The 14,898-nt window shown below is 38.4% G+C and overlaps 1 protein-coding gene across 1 annotated transcript; it reads right to left on the bottom strand.

Annotated features, from left to right (window-relative positions):
* Positions 1-286: 286 nt before the first annotated feature.
* Yipf5 (Yip1 domain family member 5) lies at positions 287-14,559 on the bottom strand. Its single transcript, XM_027398005.2, has 6 exons — positions 14,407-14,559; positions 13,894-14,013; positions 6,518-6,690; positions 5,222-5,367; positions 2,151-2,332; positions 287-1,255 (listed from the first exon to the last, which is right to left on the bottom strand). Exons 2-6 carry the CDS (start codon positions 14,001-14,003, stop codon positions 1,093-1,095), a joined length of 774 nt encoding a protein of 257 aa, XP_027253806.1. The 5' UTR covers positions 14,004-14,013; positions 14,407-14,559; the 3' UTR covers positions 287-1,092.
* Between the last annotated feature and the right edge of the window lie 339 nt (positions 14,560-14,898).

Raw genomic sequence — 14,898 nt, 5'->3', positions numbered from 1 at the left:
ATACTGCCAGGAAACTGAGATGTTAAAGCCCAGAGTCCATACACAAGATAGACAGGATTTTCCCAGATTCTCTCATCAGACGGTATAATGACACAAATCAAGTGAGTTTAAAATCAGGAACTAACACTGTCATTCGAAGGAAACTGCTTCTCACTTCACGTTTGTTTGGTTCTACACTAGATGACTTTTATTTTTTAAAACTTGTTTTAATCAGGATTCAAAATCAAACCCTAATGAAAACAAGACAGAGAACAGTAGTTTAGTAAAAATAAACTTGACAGCAGAGTTAATTGGGAAAATTTTAATAAGCATCAAATTCACTATACATTGATAACTGCAATACTGAAATTGTGAAATTTTAAATATTTTTTTCAAAAAAAAAAAAAAAAGTTAGTGATTTCTTCTTCCTGGGGTCGTGTGGGCAGAACTAAGCATCATGTGGCCAGTCCAGAGTAGTTGACACTAACGTCTAAACAGCTGTTCACATTTCATCTCCACCAGACAGGCTGTGAACTGCTTGTATCTCTGAATTTCAGCACAGATTTCATGAGACAATTTATAGGAATGTCAAATATTTGAAGTGCAAACTCAGAAAGCTCTGCTTTGGGATTTTGCTTTGTTCAGCTTTACTTCAGTGCACTTAACTTAAGGACAGAGTGAGTATTTTCTTTCCTAATTCACCAGAAAAATATTCTGCAACAAGACTTGTTTCTTCTTTACTGTAACTGGGTTGTTTTGGAGAAAGATTATCAGCTGTGTAGTTGGTTTCCCAGTTGGTAAAAATCTATCAAAAACATCATAATATCATTTGTGAGGAAAAGAGCTGTTTGTCAAAGGCTGCAGGATCAGGAAAGAAACTGCACTTCTTAGCTGTATAAGAACAAACACACAGAGCGAGTCATCTGCAGGTGACTCCACACAATGTTCAGCTGTCCTGTACAAACGAACAAAAGGCTCATCTACTTGTGCTGCTTCCACGCTACTGGTAATCGGCATGAGCTGCACTGCAGTAGTTTGCTGGTCCAATTTTAAGAGTCGCAGGTCCTTTTTGTGAATGTGGCCCACTGATATCCACATCCCAGACAAATCAGTTCAAAAGACGGAAATCAGGGCAAAGACTCCATACAATAAAGCACAAGGGTATGCCACTAAAAGTTGTTGTCCATCCATGGCTAATGCAGAAATAAAAATTTTGGAAGCAGAAAAACTACACCAGCCAATAATTGTCGCAGTGAGAAGAATTCCTACCATTCCTCTGCAGCAGGAAAAAAAAAGGGGGGGGGGGGAGAAGATGAGTAAGATTAAGATTAGATATTGGAAACCAAATCAAAGCAAAACTATACCTTATTCTGAAACAACAGATTTTTAATGTGTTGTTTTGCAGAAGAGAGCACAAGCACAGTGCCACACCACCATAGATTAAGCATTTGTGGAAACCCCTAGGTTTAGTACATCTGGACAGCACTGAGTAAGCCTTAAGACATTTTAAATCCACATATAGACATATGCAGAAACAAGACTGTTTTGTGAAATTCAGAAATGTGCTTGCATAGTGACTTCCAGAATGCTTACCCATTTAATGTAAATAGTGCAATCAATTATCTGCCTCCCTGCTTTGGCACTACTGGCCCTATGGCCGGCTCCCTTTGTGGAAAGGTGGGTGCTCTGCATGGTTAGATGCTCAACAGCTTTCAGGGCCTCTCTCCACTCATAATACATCAGCATTCCCTTTCCCCACGACTACATATGTGTATACTAATCAAATGTTTTCAAGAAGCCCAACTGCTTCCAGATTGATATAACCCGAATACCAAGGAGGCTAAACTTAATTTTAACATGAATGAATTGAACTTTTTTCCATGTATTATTTAATATTCATAACTATTCATTTCATTATCTCTATAGCATTGGTAAACACAAAACTAGTTAAACTCTTGATCAAAGGTAAAACTGAGATCATATAGAAGACTTCAAATCTCATTTTCACTTTCTTTGTTCATCACCCAAAACACACATAGCAGAGTTCAAATCTCCATGAGGCACAACAGATACATTTGCTGGACTAGGGCTTTATCTCAAACGTGGAAGGTGAAGTAAACCCTACTACACACAACTGGCCAACTAAATCTAAGTTTAAGATCAGTACTTACTGTAAAGAAAATACCACTGCAAAGCTGGACAGCAGGATCATGGGAAGAAGACAATACCCTAGGACACTTGCCACACAACCAAATGAGACACCAGTCATACTCATTAAATTTAACAAACAAAACATTCCTAAACATCCAATTGCACTGATCCCATAGACATAGCCAAACTGGATTTTGCCAGCCTAAGGGAAAAGAAAAGAAAATAGGTTAGAATAAAAAGTGCCATTGGGGCCTCATGTCACATTAAATGACACATGCATGAAATACTCTATTTGCAGCCAGGCGTTGGTGGCGCACGACTTTAATCCCAGCACTCAGGAGGCAGAGGCAGGCGGATCTCTGTGAGTTCGAGACCAGCCTGGTCTACAAGAGCTAGTTCCAGGACAGTCTCCAAAGCCACAGAGAAACCCTGTCTCAAAAAAACCAAACAAACAAACAAAAAAAAAGACTCTATTTGCAAGCATCAGAATCTATAGAGGTGCATTGGAAGGTGACAAAGCAGGCACTCTTCTATTTTAATTTAAAAAAAAAAATAGTCCTCAGAATATTTTCTGAGTACCCTTTTCCTCTTTCCCAATCCTACAAGATACTCCCACACTACTTAATACCCTTTCTTTATCTCTTTAAAACAAACACAAGTATACAACACATACACATAAACCCACAAAACCACAAAATTGGAAACCAAAATATTCAAGCCAAAGACCAATAGCATAATAAAACAAACAAACAAACAAACAAACAAATGCCCAAGCAAAGTTCTATGAGACAAAGTCTACAAAAACATCATTGACTTCTTTTTGTGTTAGCCATCTACTCTTGGGCATGGAGCATACCCTGAAGTATGGTTAATATAGCCAGTGAGACTCTACTGGAAAAGACTAAATTTTCCCTTTTCAATTGAGAACCTATTGCAGACAGGTTTTTGGTCAGGAGTAGAAGTCTAAATGCACTTCTCCCTCAGCGCTGGGACCCTTTCTGGCTTGAATCTGTGTAGGCCCTGACTTCAAATGCTTCTTAACTTTGATACATCACTTCCCAACACAGATATTTACTATATTTCTTGGTAGCATTTAAGCTTGATATACTACTAAACAAATAAAAGGACAAACAATCTAGGAAAAGTGGGAAGCCAGGGCCCAGAGAAGAGGGTGAGAAAACCAGGTGAATATAATGGAAAGGAATTTTTTCTTTTCATTGTTTTTCCAAATTCTATGTTGGATTCTACAGTCCTTTGATTAAAAACAAAAGCATACACCTTGGAATTTCTGCTCTTGTAAAACATATTAACTAGGCATGGTGGCAAAAACCTTTAATTCCAGACTCAGGAGGCAGAGGCAGGCAGATCTCTGAGTTCAAGGCTAACCTGATCTACATAGTGAGTTCCAGACCAGGCGGAGCTATACAAGTGATACCTTGTCTAAATTATTGAATGGTTTTCAGACAGCAATCATGAGATAAATTACAACCTTCCCACCTGAACAGTGTGCAGAGAAATCCTAAAAAAGGTCTTTGCTTTGTGAAACTTTTGTTATGTAAGACTAAACCTTGAGAATGCCTTTACAGATTGAGGCCTCTGCTGGACGTAATGTTTACCTATAAATGTCCAAATTTAGGCTATGGCAGTTTGAAGAAGCCGAGTTCACTGATGAGTGAATTAATGGAGCAATAAATAATAAATTCTACTTCTCACAGTGCTCGTAGCTTTGCAAAGTATTGCTGCAAACCTGTCCTGGTTTGCTTTTCCTTTGTTTTGAGACAGGGTCTCACTCTAACCCAGATTAGTCTCAAAGTCTGAGAAATGGTCCTGCCTCAGCTTCTGAAATGCTAAGATTATAGGCATAAGACTCCATGCTCAGCTGCCTGTCTGTTTTTTCTTCAAAACAAGCTGGGTGTGGTGGCACATCAAAACAAGCCTGTTAGACTAGTGGGCAGTAAAGGGTTATTATCCACCAAATGGATGAGAAGGACTAAGCTGCCAGTTCAAGTGCCAAGTAGAGTACTGTGTGTAAGCACAGGCCTTCCAGCTAAAGATACCATTTTCTAATTACATTATTTATCTCTTGTAATTCAGAATGAGTGAAAACAAATAGCAACTTTTTCTTTCAATATACTTTAATATTCTGGGGAAATAGTAAGTAGAGATAAAAACTTGCCATTCTTTAATATTTTAATTCAATAGAAGCTAAAATGTACAGGAAAGCCATACAATAAAACACTGACCAAGTGCTTGACATTCACCATGGATAATTTTAAATCTGACACAGCCTAGAATCAATAAGCTGCTGTCTATTCAGGTTAGTCTTTGGCCATGTCTGTGGGGGACTGCCCTGAAAACACTGACATGGGAAGAAGACTGTCCTTAAAGGCAATTGACACCAGTCCCTGGGTTTGTGTTATGACTGTAGAAATGGTGAGCTGAGTGATGGGCATGAAGGCATCTATTTCTGTCTGTCTGCTCTAGACTGTGGATGGAATAGATTATCTGAAGTCCCTGACATCTGGACATTCAGGCAGTGATGGACAGACTGTACTCAGGAACTGAGCTAACATAACCACTTCTCCTTTAGGGTCTCCAGCCCTAAGTCCTCTTGTTATTTTACCACAGAACATAAACCAAACTAGGCCAAGGTTAAATAAATAAAACTACTATCTCTATTTTCTTTTAAAAGTACAAAACACATTGTCAATTTAAAAAAAAAAAAAAGAAATTCTGATGTTTACCTTTTCTTATTTTTTCCTTAATAACTGGACTATTTCTTACAAGATATTTTTTATTTCTTTCCTTGAAATAGTATCTCAATATGTAACTTAGGCTGGCCTAAAATTCACAATCTTCCTGCCTCAGTTTCTCAAGGCTTTGATTACAGCTATGTTCTATCTCCTACACTTGGCTCAAAAAATACATTTTAAATACATTGTTTAATACTTAACTATATAGAAAATACTTAACTATAGAGAAAATACTTAACTATATAGAAAAATAAGGAATTGGTATAAATCATAAAATCTATCAAAGATTGAGGCTCCAAACGTCTTCTGGTAGAATATTTAGAATTCTTCAGTCTTACCAGTAACAGCGTGGCTCCAAACGCAAGGCAGAACACCACGGGCCCTGCCAGGTCGGTCTCGTTCATAATGCTGCCATCAGCTACTCTAAGGGGGTGCAGCACCGTAAGTGTTTTTTGCCAGATGTGATCAAAATTGATACCCAACTCTAAGATAAAAGAAAATAAAGAAGTCAGAATTTGTGATATGCCATTAGCAGTTTTACCTAAAAATTTTACCTAAAAATTTTACACTTGAAAGCCCATTACTCCTCAGAATGAAATACAAATAGCTACTTCTTCCATTTCAAAACTGTTTTCAGCACTGGATATTCTTGTTACAAATTTTAGGATTTGTGAAGTTTTCTAGGATCAGTGCTGAACAGGACACAACACTTAACACATAGGAACAAAGAAGGTACAGCAATGGTCAATCACACTTTACTATCCTCTGGACCACTCTACATACTGCTGATTCCACTGATGCCTAACTTCTTCTTTAGAAAGGATATGGGCATGGTGAAACAGATACATTCTACCTCATACTCACAGTACAGGAACATGTGGACATGGCTAACAAAAGGGATTCTTTACCTAGGGCTTCAGGAATACCCAGGTACCCCATGAGATTACACTGAACTATGGCTCTAGGCATCTGTGTTCATATTTCTGTAATATAAGCTGAGAATCACCATGTTTTTATGCATTCAACAGTTCTGCTAGTTTATTCCCACACAACTATAAATACCACGCTAACTGCTTTCATATCTTACATGGGCAGAATGTAATTAATAATCTGAAATAATAGCTGATACTCACACTGTCATATTAAATATTACTTCTTCAAAGAAATGGTCCCTTCTGGCCCAGGACAAACTCTCTTCTAAATATGTTACTGAATAACAGCTATCTACTGTATTTGCAAAAGAAAAGACAATATCTCCAATTCAGGCTTTGTTTACTAACTCACTGGAGACCAGAGCATATGCTGAGCACCTCTTAGTCTCAAAATCCAAAATCTGAAATGCTCTGAAATTCAAAGCTTTGAACACCAATATAATATTGAGATGTTCACAAATATTCACAAATGCTGAGTTAGGAGGATTGCTGCAAATCTTCAGTCAGCTTGAGTTTCAAAGTAAAATCCTGTTTAAGGAAAAAACAAAGGGATTGGGTAGCATTTCGGACTTTCTAATTAAAGATGCCAAACCAGTGACGTTGACAGAGATCCTGGAAAATTCAAACTACTTTAAAATGGAAAATATTTCTGGTCTCATGCTTTTCAGGCTGGATCTTCAACCTGTACCAAAGGCATCCTACCTTCTAATAAAGGAGGCTCCTCCTCAAAGCTGTCTCCATAGTATGGCTGAGGTGTAGTTGAAGGATAGGCCTGAGTTGGCTGGTAAATCTGCCCTGTGTATGTCTGCTGTGCCTGCATCATGTCTGGAGGGACAAATCGGCCTTGCTGCGAGTAGTCATAGCCAGCATACTGCCTGTACATCAGAAGAAAATTATAAGTTTTACTCTCAGTATTATAAGCAATTATTGACAGTTAGTATTCCTAGATTCTTTTTTTTTTTTTTTCTTGACAGCTAAGGAATGCTTAATCATTTCTCAATCTCTTTCTAGGAGATCCACAAAGAAACAGTGCTGAAACCATGACTGACAGGCTGACAATCCACAATGAAAAGGGTTTTCTCACAGAGAATCCTCCTATTACTGTCACCATTTATGTCAGCACACATGCAGATAAACTATCACACTTTTGAACATCAGGTTATCAATAAATAAGCACTTAAGTCAGGATTATTATCTTCCCCTAGTGACACAGAAAGAATGTTACAATAAATTATTCTGAAATAAATGTATGCCGCAGAAGATAATGAAGGTTTGGGATAATAGACTTGACTGTATTTTCCATAATTTGGATATACATGGAATTCTTCCTTACACACTTCATTGCATGTTAGTGTGCAAACAAGAGGACCTGTCAAGGAAACATCAATTTCAAGCATGTCCTTTGTAAAAGCTTTCTGAGTATAACAAAATGTTATGTTCCTATGTCTCCTGTGTTTGAAAGGTGCTTTAAAGTTTCAGTGAATGGCCACTTACTGCCTCCCTGGATTTATACCAAACCCCAAGCCTTCAGGAAGAAAGAACACTGTACCCTAGCATTTTAGTGACTAGGAGGGAACACAACTGCACTAAAGCTCTGTCTGTAAATACCTGTCTCATTGTATGTCTAGTGTTCCAGTAGACTAATCTGATTATATACTGAGTAGTATGAAATTAAAATAATTACTTTAAAGACATTTTAAAATGAAATCCCTAGAAATATTTGGCCTATTTGTTTTTGATTACTTCTGGTTTTTGTGTGAAAAATACAATAATGTAATGATAACCATTAATACTAAGACTTAAAAAAACTAATTTTAAATTAATTGTCTTAAATTTAAAAAATTAAAGCAATGGTAAATATTCATCCATTCAAAGTCCTTTTTTAGAGATTTTAATAAGTACATGCAATGTATACTTGCAAAATATATAGTTTTGCCACTCAATGTGGGATTTGTTGCTGTATTATTGCAATATCAAAAGGCAGAAAATTAGCTGTAAGTAGGTATAATGTAACACATGTATAAGAAGTTATTATGCACCTCCTAAAAAGAATGAAGTAGCTTTATGTATACTGATAAATAATAAGAAATAGTGAGGAAAAAGTAATGTTGAAAATACCACATTACACACTTTATGGAAAATAAACATACTTTTATAACTTAGACTATTTCCAGAGTACACATGAGAAACTTCTATCCATAGCTGTTGCTAAGTCAAGAAACCTGGAACTAGGGAGATGCAGAGTACTGGATTTTCATACAGACTTCTGTAATTTTAAATGTCAGGCAACATTTATTTAATTTATTGAAATTACCCGGTGACTGACCTGGGGCAAGCTATGCCCACTATGCAATAGTGACATAATGGTTATGGGAATAACTACTTTCTGATTGGATGTGTGGCCTGCTCCACAAGAAGGATTTCATATCTGGTACCATAAACTTGGTCAAAAGCCCATGGCTACGGAGATCACAGGCTGTAAGGGGAACCCATTATTGTTCTTTTGCTAAATGGTCATACTAGAAACTACATTTCGAATATTTACACTTTACCCACAGACTCTGGGCTTACTCTCAGTTTTCGTCTGCAGTGAGTAGTGATTAATGCAGAAGTGCAGGACTAGTCAAAGTGCCAAGTATAAATAACATGGTATTCAGCTGGGGACAAGCCACCTGTATCAATCTCCCACTACTCAAGAGTCAAAGAACTTCACAGAAGTAGGGACAGAAAGAATGTAAGACCAGAGAAAGGGGGTAAAGCTGTGAAGGATGACTTCTGGATGATGGGGCCTGGCTGAGGCACACATAAGCTGACAACCTCAACAAGCCTGCACAAGATCAAGGCATCACAAATTCTACCATGACTACAGGAAGGGCTGGCCCCTAAGGCCCCACCCTTTTAGCAAAGCTACTGGCAGCTGCTGAGGACACAGCCACCAGGCAAGTAAGTTGCTCATGACCCCATCAGTAGATGGCCACAAAGCAATGTGTATAAGGCAGTACTAATCAGACTCAGGATGTTATTAATCACCATAAAAAAGAGGCCATGAAGTTGGGAGGGAAATGACTAGAAGGCACAAGGAGCCGGAGACATAGTAGTGAATGGATATGATCAATACACATTGCTGAAACGTAACAAAACTTTCAAAGAATAAAAATACTAAAATTTAAAAACCAATTGGCTAATTCTAAAATGAGTTATTGTAATAAGAAAGTATATTTTAACTACCGCAAATGTCCTAAACACACTTTTTCCACATTATTATGTGCAAAGCACTATTTTATAAGTGTTTAATGTGAACTATCTCATATTAACTACAAGCCTGTAAAATGAGTCTACTGTTGTCCTCACTACTGAGCTATGTAAACTGAAATTTGGGTTAAAATTATTTGACACTGTGGTGGTAGGGTCAAAACCAGGTTATATAACTCCAGTGGTCATTAACTCTTAATAACTAATAAACCACTTCAAAATTCTTTACACAGATTACTCCAAAATTACATCTGTACCTGCAGTTTCCCAGCTTTACTGGAATGACATCATGCTGCTTTCTTCTTATGTGCACACTCACTCACTCACACAAGAACAGCCTTTATCAGGATGAGCTAGTTGAGCAAGGATAACAATTCTTTTTTCCTGATTTAGCATAATATGCTGATGTGTTGATCTGTTAGCATCTATCAGAGTCTACGACACCATAAGAACATCTCCATACAGAGGTTTCTACAAGCTGATTAAATAGACTGTAGTTTATTCTTGGGGAAAAGTAGAGAGATGGGAGGGTGTGAAGCAGGGAGGCTTAGGGAGGTGTGGAGGGGTCTAGGGGGGAAGGGGGAAATAGAAAAGAAAACCAGAGAGAATAGTAGAGATACCAGTTCTAAAATGCTTTAGTCTTAAGAGTTCCTTAGTCTTAAAATCTACTGGAAACCAAAAGTATTTTAGGAATTACTATCTATCAGTATTTACTGTCAAGGAAATTAGATGTTTAAAATATTTATTAATTCAGCTGGGTGGTAGCGCATGCCTTTAAGAGGCAGGGGCAGGAGGATCCACCCTCACGTTCAAGGCCCACAAAGCAAGTTCCAACATGGCCAGGACTGTTACCAAAAATTATTAATTCTTTTAAAGTACATTAAATACATTATACTTTAGAATAAAATAACTCTGGCTGATCTGGAGCTCACTATGTATATGTATACCAGGCTGGCTTCATACTCAAGAGATTCATCTGCCTCTTGCATACTGGGACTACAGGTGTACACCAACATACCTGGTCAGAAATATTTTTAATGCTACATTTAAACTCAAAACAAAACAGTAGTTTTGAAAATTCAATTTGGAACACAGAACTTAAAACAACATCAATAAACTTTTTATGTCTAGCTACATTAAAATACATTGATTTGTCTGACACTTTGAATGGGTGGTGTTACTCATATAATTTTGTAACATTAATGACCACTTAAAAATATTAGTTTTATATATATCTTTCAAATGTTGATTTATTCAATTCTAGAAAATCACATTTGTTAAAATCGTCCCCAATTTCATAGGAAAACAAAACAAAACAAAACAAAAACCAACAAGTTTCACTGCCAGGAAGTTATTGATGATAAATACAAGTTTTCCAACATTCTCATTTTGTCTAAAAACTTGAGACTAACCACTGGTGACAAGTACTAGCAGCTGCTTTTCACTTACTAATTTTTGAAAAATTATCAGCAAAATACTGAATTCTGACTAAACACAGTGTGTCTGTTGTTTAAAATAAATATGGCCTCCATGAAAAGCAAGTAGTTCAGCAAGCAAATTAAGCAGCCTGTGTATCTTCCTAGAGACAGTGTAATTTCAGTATGAAGAGAAGTGCTGTGACAGAGAATACTAAAGAGATATGAACTAAAGGCCCAGGACTGAATAACAATCGTGATTCTTCTTGCTTCATTGGGGGAATCCTTAAATGAAACTGCCTCACTTTACCTTCCAAGTATATGGCAATAACAATTACAACATCAGTTTCTTGATTCAGATTCAGGTACCAACAGTTTTACAAACTTTGTTTTTGCAACATAAGTGCAACTGTTAATATATTTGAAAGGTACAAAATGCTTTAATATTGTTATGAAAGCTATTTCTGAATTTAGAAGATCTCTAAAAAGTATCCTAAGAACCCTATAGAGTCTGGAGCTCACAGTGAGGACCACTGATTACAAACCAGAGGTACTGCAAGCAACATCACTCCAAAGGTGGGATTGTCATTCCATTTTTCCAAATGCAGTGTGAAAGACAATGCTATGGGACTTAATACTTCTCCATCCTGTCAGAACCTGTTCTGAACAATTTGAGTCACTGCTAATTGCAAACCAAACAGTGTTTGGCATGCATGGTTTTTACAGCAACACTTTCACAGCAGGCAAAGCAGCATATTCTAACTCAACACTGTCATAAGCTCTGCATATCAACAGCAAAGAAAAAAAATTCTTAACACAGGTTGTCTACTTATGTTCATAAAAATGTTTCATAAAGATATTATAAGTTAAAGGCAAAAATATAAAAGCTCTTACTTTTTAAAAATAAGCAACTGTTATTACTATATATATATTTAGGGGTATATCTAGAAAACTATATGGGATCTACCCATATGACATGGTGAAATACAAGAAAGAGGAACCCATAAAATGTCAAAGCTGACCTCATGGGGCAACTGTAGAACAGCAAAGCTAGTAAGTCAAACCAGCTAGTATTATATCTGAAGCTAGATTTTCCCTAACAACTAGTTATCACTGATTTCTATTAACAAGTTAGCAAAGCAAACAGAACACCAGTTGGTAAGCTGAGATAATATTTGAAATATAATTAGGTGGCAGATCTATTTGCAGCACATATAGAAGCAAATGAATCTAATTTTTCAAGAAAGTGTTAGAAACTCAAATGTATTGTTGCTTCTGTAGCATACCTTTCGTTTTTACAAGCGTAATTCATAAAGCTGTACGTGCTAGCTGATAGCTATGGTTATGTAAAATATCTCCACTAGTATGAAGCAATGTTTACTGCCATAAGAGCTGGTGAGAATGGAAGCAGAATACTCAGCAACAGGGTATCCCCATTATTGTGATGTGGAAAAGCAACATCAGATAATTGTTGAGTGTAACAAGAGGACATGTCAGATTTAAGTTACAAAAGCACAGCCCGAACACAAAACTGGAAAGAGATTAACCTTCGAAACTGCACTCTAAATGGAAAACTTCTTAGTCTAAAGATAAAAGGTTATTTGGTCAAAAAAGGCCGATATTACAGTGTCAGGCTCTTCAAGGTTCTGATGTTTAGGGGTTTTCCAGGTGGATTCTGATCAAACTTACATTCATTTGCTCTTAAGTACACAAAGCTCTCAGTAAAAATATGTTATTTTGATATATGAAAGGAAATCTCTCTGTATGATTTTTCTAATTCTGCTCAATTAACCAACTGGAAAAAATAACTGGCATATAGTTGAGAACTTAACAGAAAGAAAAATTCTAATTCATAGAGGGTATTTTTATATACTCCTTTCCAACGGGTTAAGATGGAATATATACACACATATAATATCACCTATCTATGCCTCAAATTAAGTAGATTCAAATAACTTTGGGGTTATAAAAAAGATAGCCAGAATTTTCTTTGTGCTTAAAAAGTTTAGGTACATTTATTTACATCTACTAATATAAACACATTCTAGTAGTGCCTGTATCTCATGGATTGACTGGATTAGTAGCTTTTCTTACTGTCATCCCAGAACAGTCTTCATGAAATCTGATATACAGATGTGCACAGATGACACAAACTGAATGAGTTATATGCACATTTATATAGTATGTATGAGTATATCCATGTATTGCTAGGAAACAGGCCCACCGCTGCTGTAAGGTTCTCAGAAAGATACATGAACACCTGAAAGGGGATAAGCATAAGAAACTCCTCCGTTCAAGAGGTAGACTTGTAAGATTTATGCCATCCATCCAAGGAACCAAGGGCATGTCTACAAGATTTTAAGAAACAGGCTGAAGACCTTCAAAAGTACCCCAAACACCAGATAGTAGAGATGACCTTATTGTTAATAGTTCAGAACCTAAAGTCTTTGAATTCTCTTCTACAACCATAAACTGATAACTTCTGGTACTCACCATGATATCTCAGTATGAGGAGTAATAAAAATGATTTAATCAACTGCCACATCAAGTCACCTGATGACTCACAGTGGGGAGCTTACACTGTTAACCTGTGTCACAGAGCTCTTTCAATAGCTGTTGATAAAGTTTGAATGTCACACTGACTTACTTACCACATAAGCTATCAAAAAAACATTTATTTATTTTTTAAATTAATTTTTTACATTCCAATCCCAGTCCCCCCTCCTCTCACTCCCCCTCACCTCCCATCTGCTCCTCAGAGAGGGTAAAGCCTCTCCTACGAAGTCTACTAAGTCTGTCCCATCATCTCCTTAGAAGGACCAAGGCATCCACCCCCACCCCCGGTGCCTAGGCTGAGCAAGGTATCTCTCCATATAGAATGGGCTCCACTAAGTCAGTTTGTGCATTAGAGTTAGATCTTGGAGCCCCTGCCAGTGGCCTCATATATTGTCCCAGCCACACCTGTATTCATGGAATCTAGTTCGGTTTTATGCAGATTCCCCAGTTGTCAGACCGGAGTCAGTGATGTCTTACTAGCTCAGGTCAGCTGACTCTGTAATTTTTAATGAATAACTAGCCTTGTATTTTAGGTACCTGGAGCACCCACAAGAACCATTTGTAACTACTATTTCAACAAGCTACTTATCCTTCTTAGAAGATTTTTTGTTTCTTTTCAGAAAATAACAAATTATAAACAGGGTAACCCTTTCAAACTCTAACCAAATGTCACATCTCTCTCTAGACGAGAGAGAGAGAGAGAGAGAGAGAGACAGAGAGAGAGAGAGAGAGAAATCACATTCCCGAATAGAAATAAGTTCACATATTCATTTTTTTAAAGGCAGAACCAGACATTCTGAATACATTCACCCGTTAACTATAGACTAAGTTAGGTTGCCAAAGCTGAAAAGTTACTTGCTGTAGGGTCCTCCACTTCCTCCATAGTCATAGGACTGCTGAGACTGCTCGTCGATGCTGTAACTTGTTTGGTAGAAACCGCTGTTTAAGTTATCAAAGCCTGACATTGCAAACGATCTGCAACAGAAGAGAGACGGCAAACACTGTTTACACCCCAGGCCCTACTTGATTAATCCGTGGTACTCTGCTTAAGGGAACACCCCCAGAAGGCAGGAAGCGTCTCTGTAACCTAGATCAACATCTGGAGGTGGCCTGGGGGTGGGGGTGGGGAGACTTGAGGTCCCAGAGGACCCTTGGACACTGCGGGGCTGATAGGCCTGAGGTAGGGACGAGGTCCTGCGGACGCGCCGCTGCTTCATCGAGATGTAATACAGAGGCGGCGCAGCACAGGGTCTCGAGAGAGAGTCGGGGGTCTGAGGGGAAGACCACAGCCCGCGCCGACAGACTAGGGAGCCGGCTCGCACACTGCTGGCAGCAGCCGAAGCGGATACACGGGCCGGGGACACTCACCAAACGCTCCTGCGGCGGCGGCGGCGGCGGCTGCAGCTCCAGCGGCCCCTAGTAACCCCCCAAACTCAGTTCCAGACCCTGCAGTAGCCCTGTTGCTACGTGTCACCGGCCAAAGAACTGCTTCCGGGGCACGCGCGCAAGCGTACAAGCAGGCTTTTTGCGCAGATGTGTTTGGTTGAACTCTCGGGTTGTCTGTGTGACGGGTGGGGGCGGGACTTACCGATAGTCAGTCTCGATTGATTCGTCCTGTGGCAGGCCAATAGGAAACAGAGAAAATGCTTCCGGCTAGGGTTAACAGTGAAGGCTGGAGTGCCACGGAGCCTCAGTGGCTGGTTGCTAGTTAGGAGGCAAGACGTTGGGCAGGAAGGAGGGCAGAAACGCTGGGTGACTCGGGCAGCGCTTTAGTCTCTGGACTCGTTTGATTCAGGCGCTGCACTGAGGGTTTTATATCTATTACTTAGTCGTTATAGCCTAATGACTTTGCTTTTGTAA

This window comes from Cricetulus griseus, chromosome 2 (genome assembly GCF_003668045.3).
Source record: "Cricetulus griseus strain 17A/GY chromosome 2, alternate assembly CriGri-PICRH-1.0, whole genome shotgun sequence".
NCBI classification, from domain to species: domain Eukaryota; kingdom Metazoa; phylum Chordata; class Mammalia; order Rodentia; family Cricetidae; genus Cricetulus; species Cricetulus griseus.
This window is presented reverse-complemented; position numbering and strand designations above follow the sequence as displayed.

What these genes read in the sequence shown, in the direction of transcription:
- Yipf5 (XM_027398005.2), bottom strand. Translation starts at nt 14,003, where the DNA reads ATGTCAGGCTTTGATAACTTAAACAGCGGTTTCTACCAAACAAGTTAC. An exon ending in AGTGGAGGACCCTACAGCAA is followed by an intron (nt 6,691 to 13,893) that starts GTAACTTTTCAG and finishes TCTGATGTACAG; the next exon opens with GCAGTATGCTGGCTATGACT. An exon ending in GGAGCCTCCTTTATTAGAAG is followed by an intron (nt 5,368 to 6,517) that starts GTAGGATGCCTT and finishes CTTTTATCTTAG; the next exon opens with AGTTGGGTATCAATTTTGAT.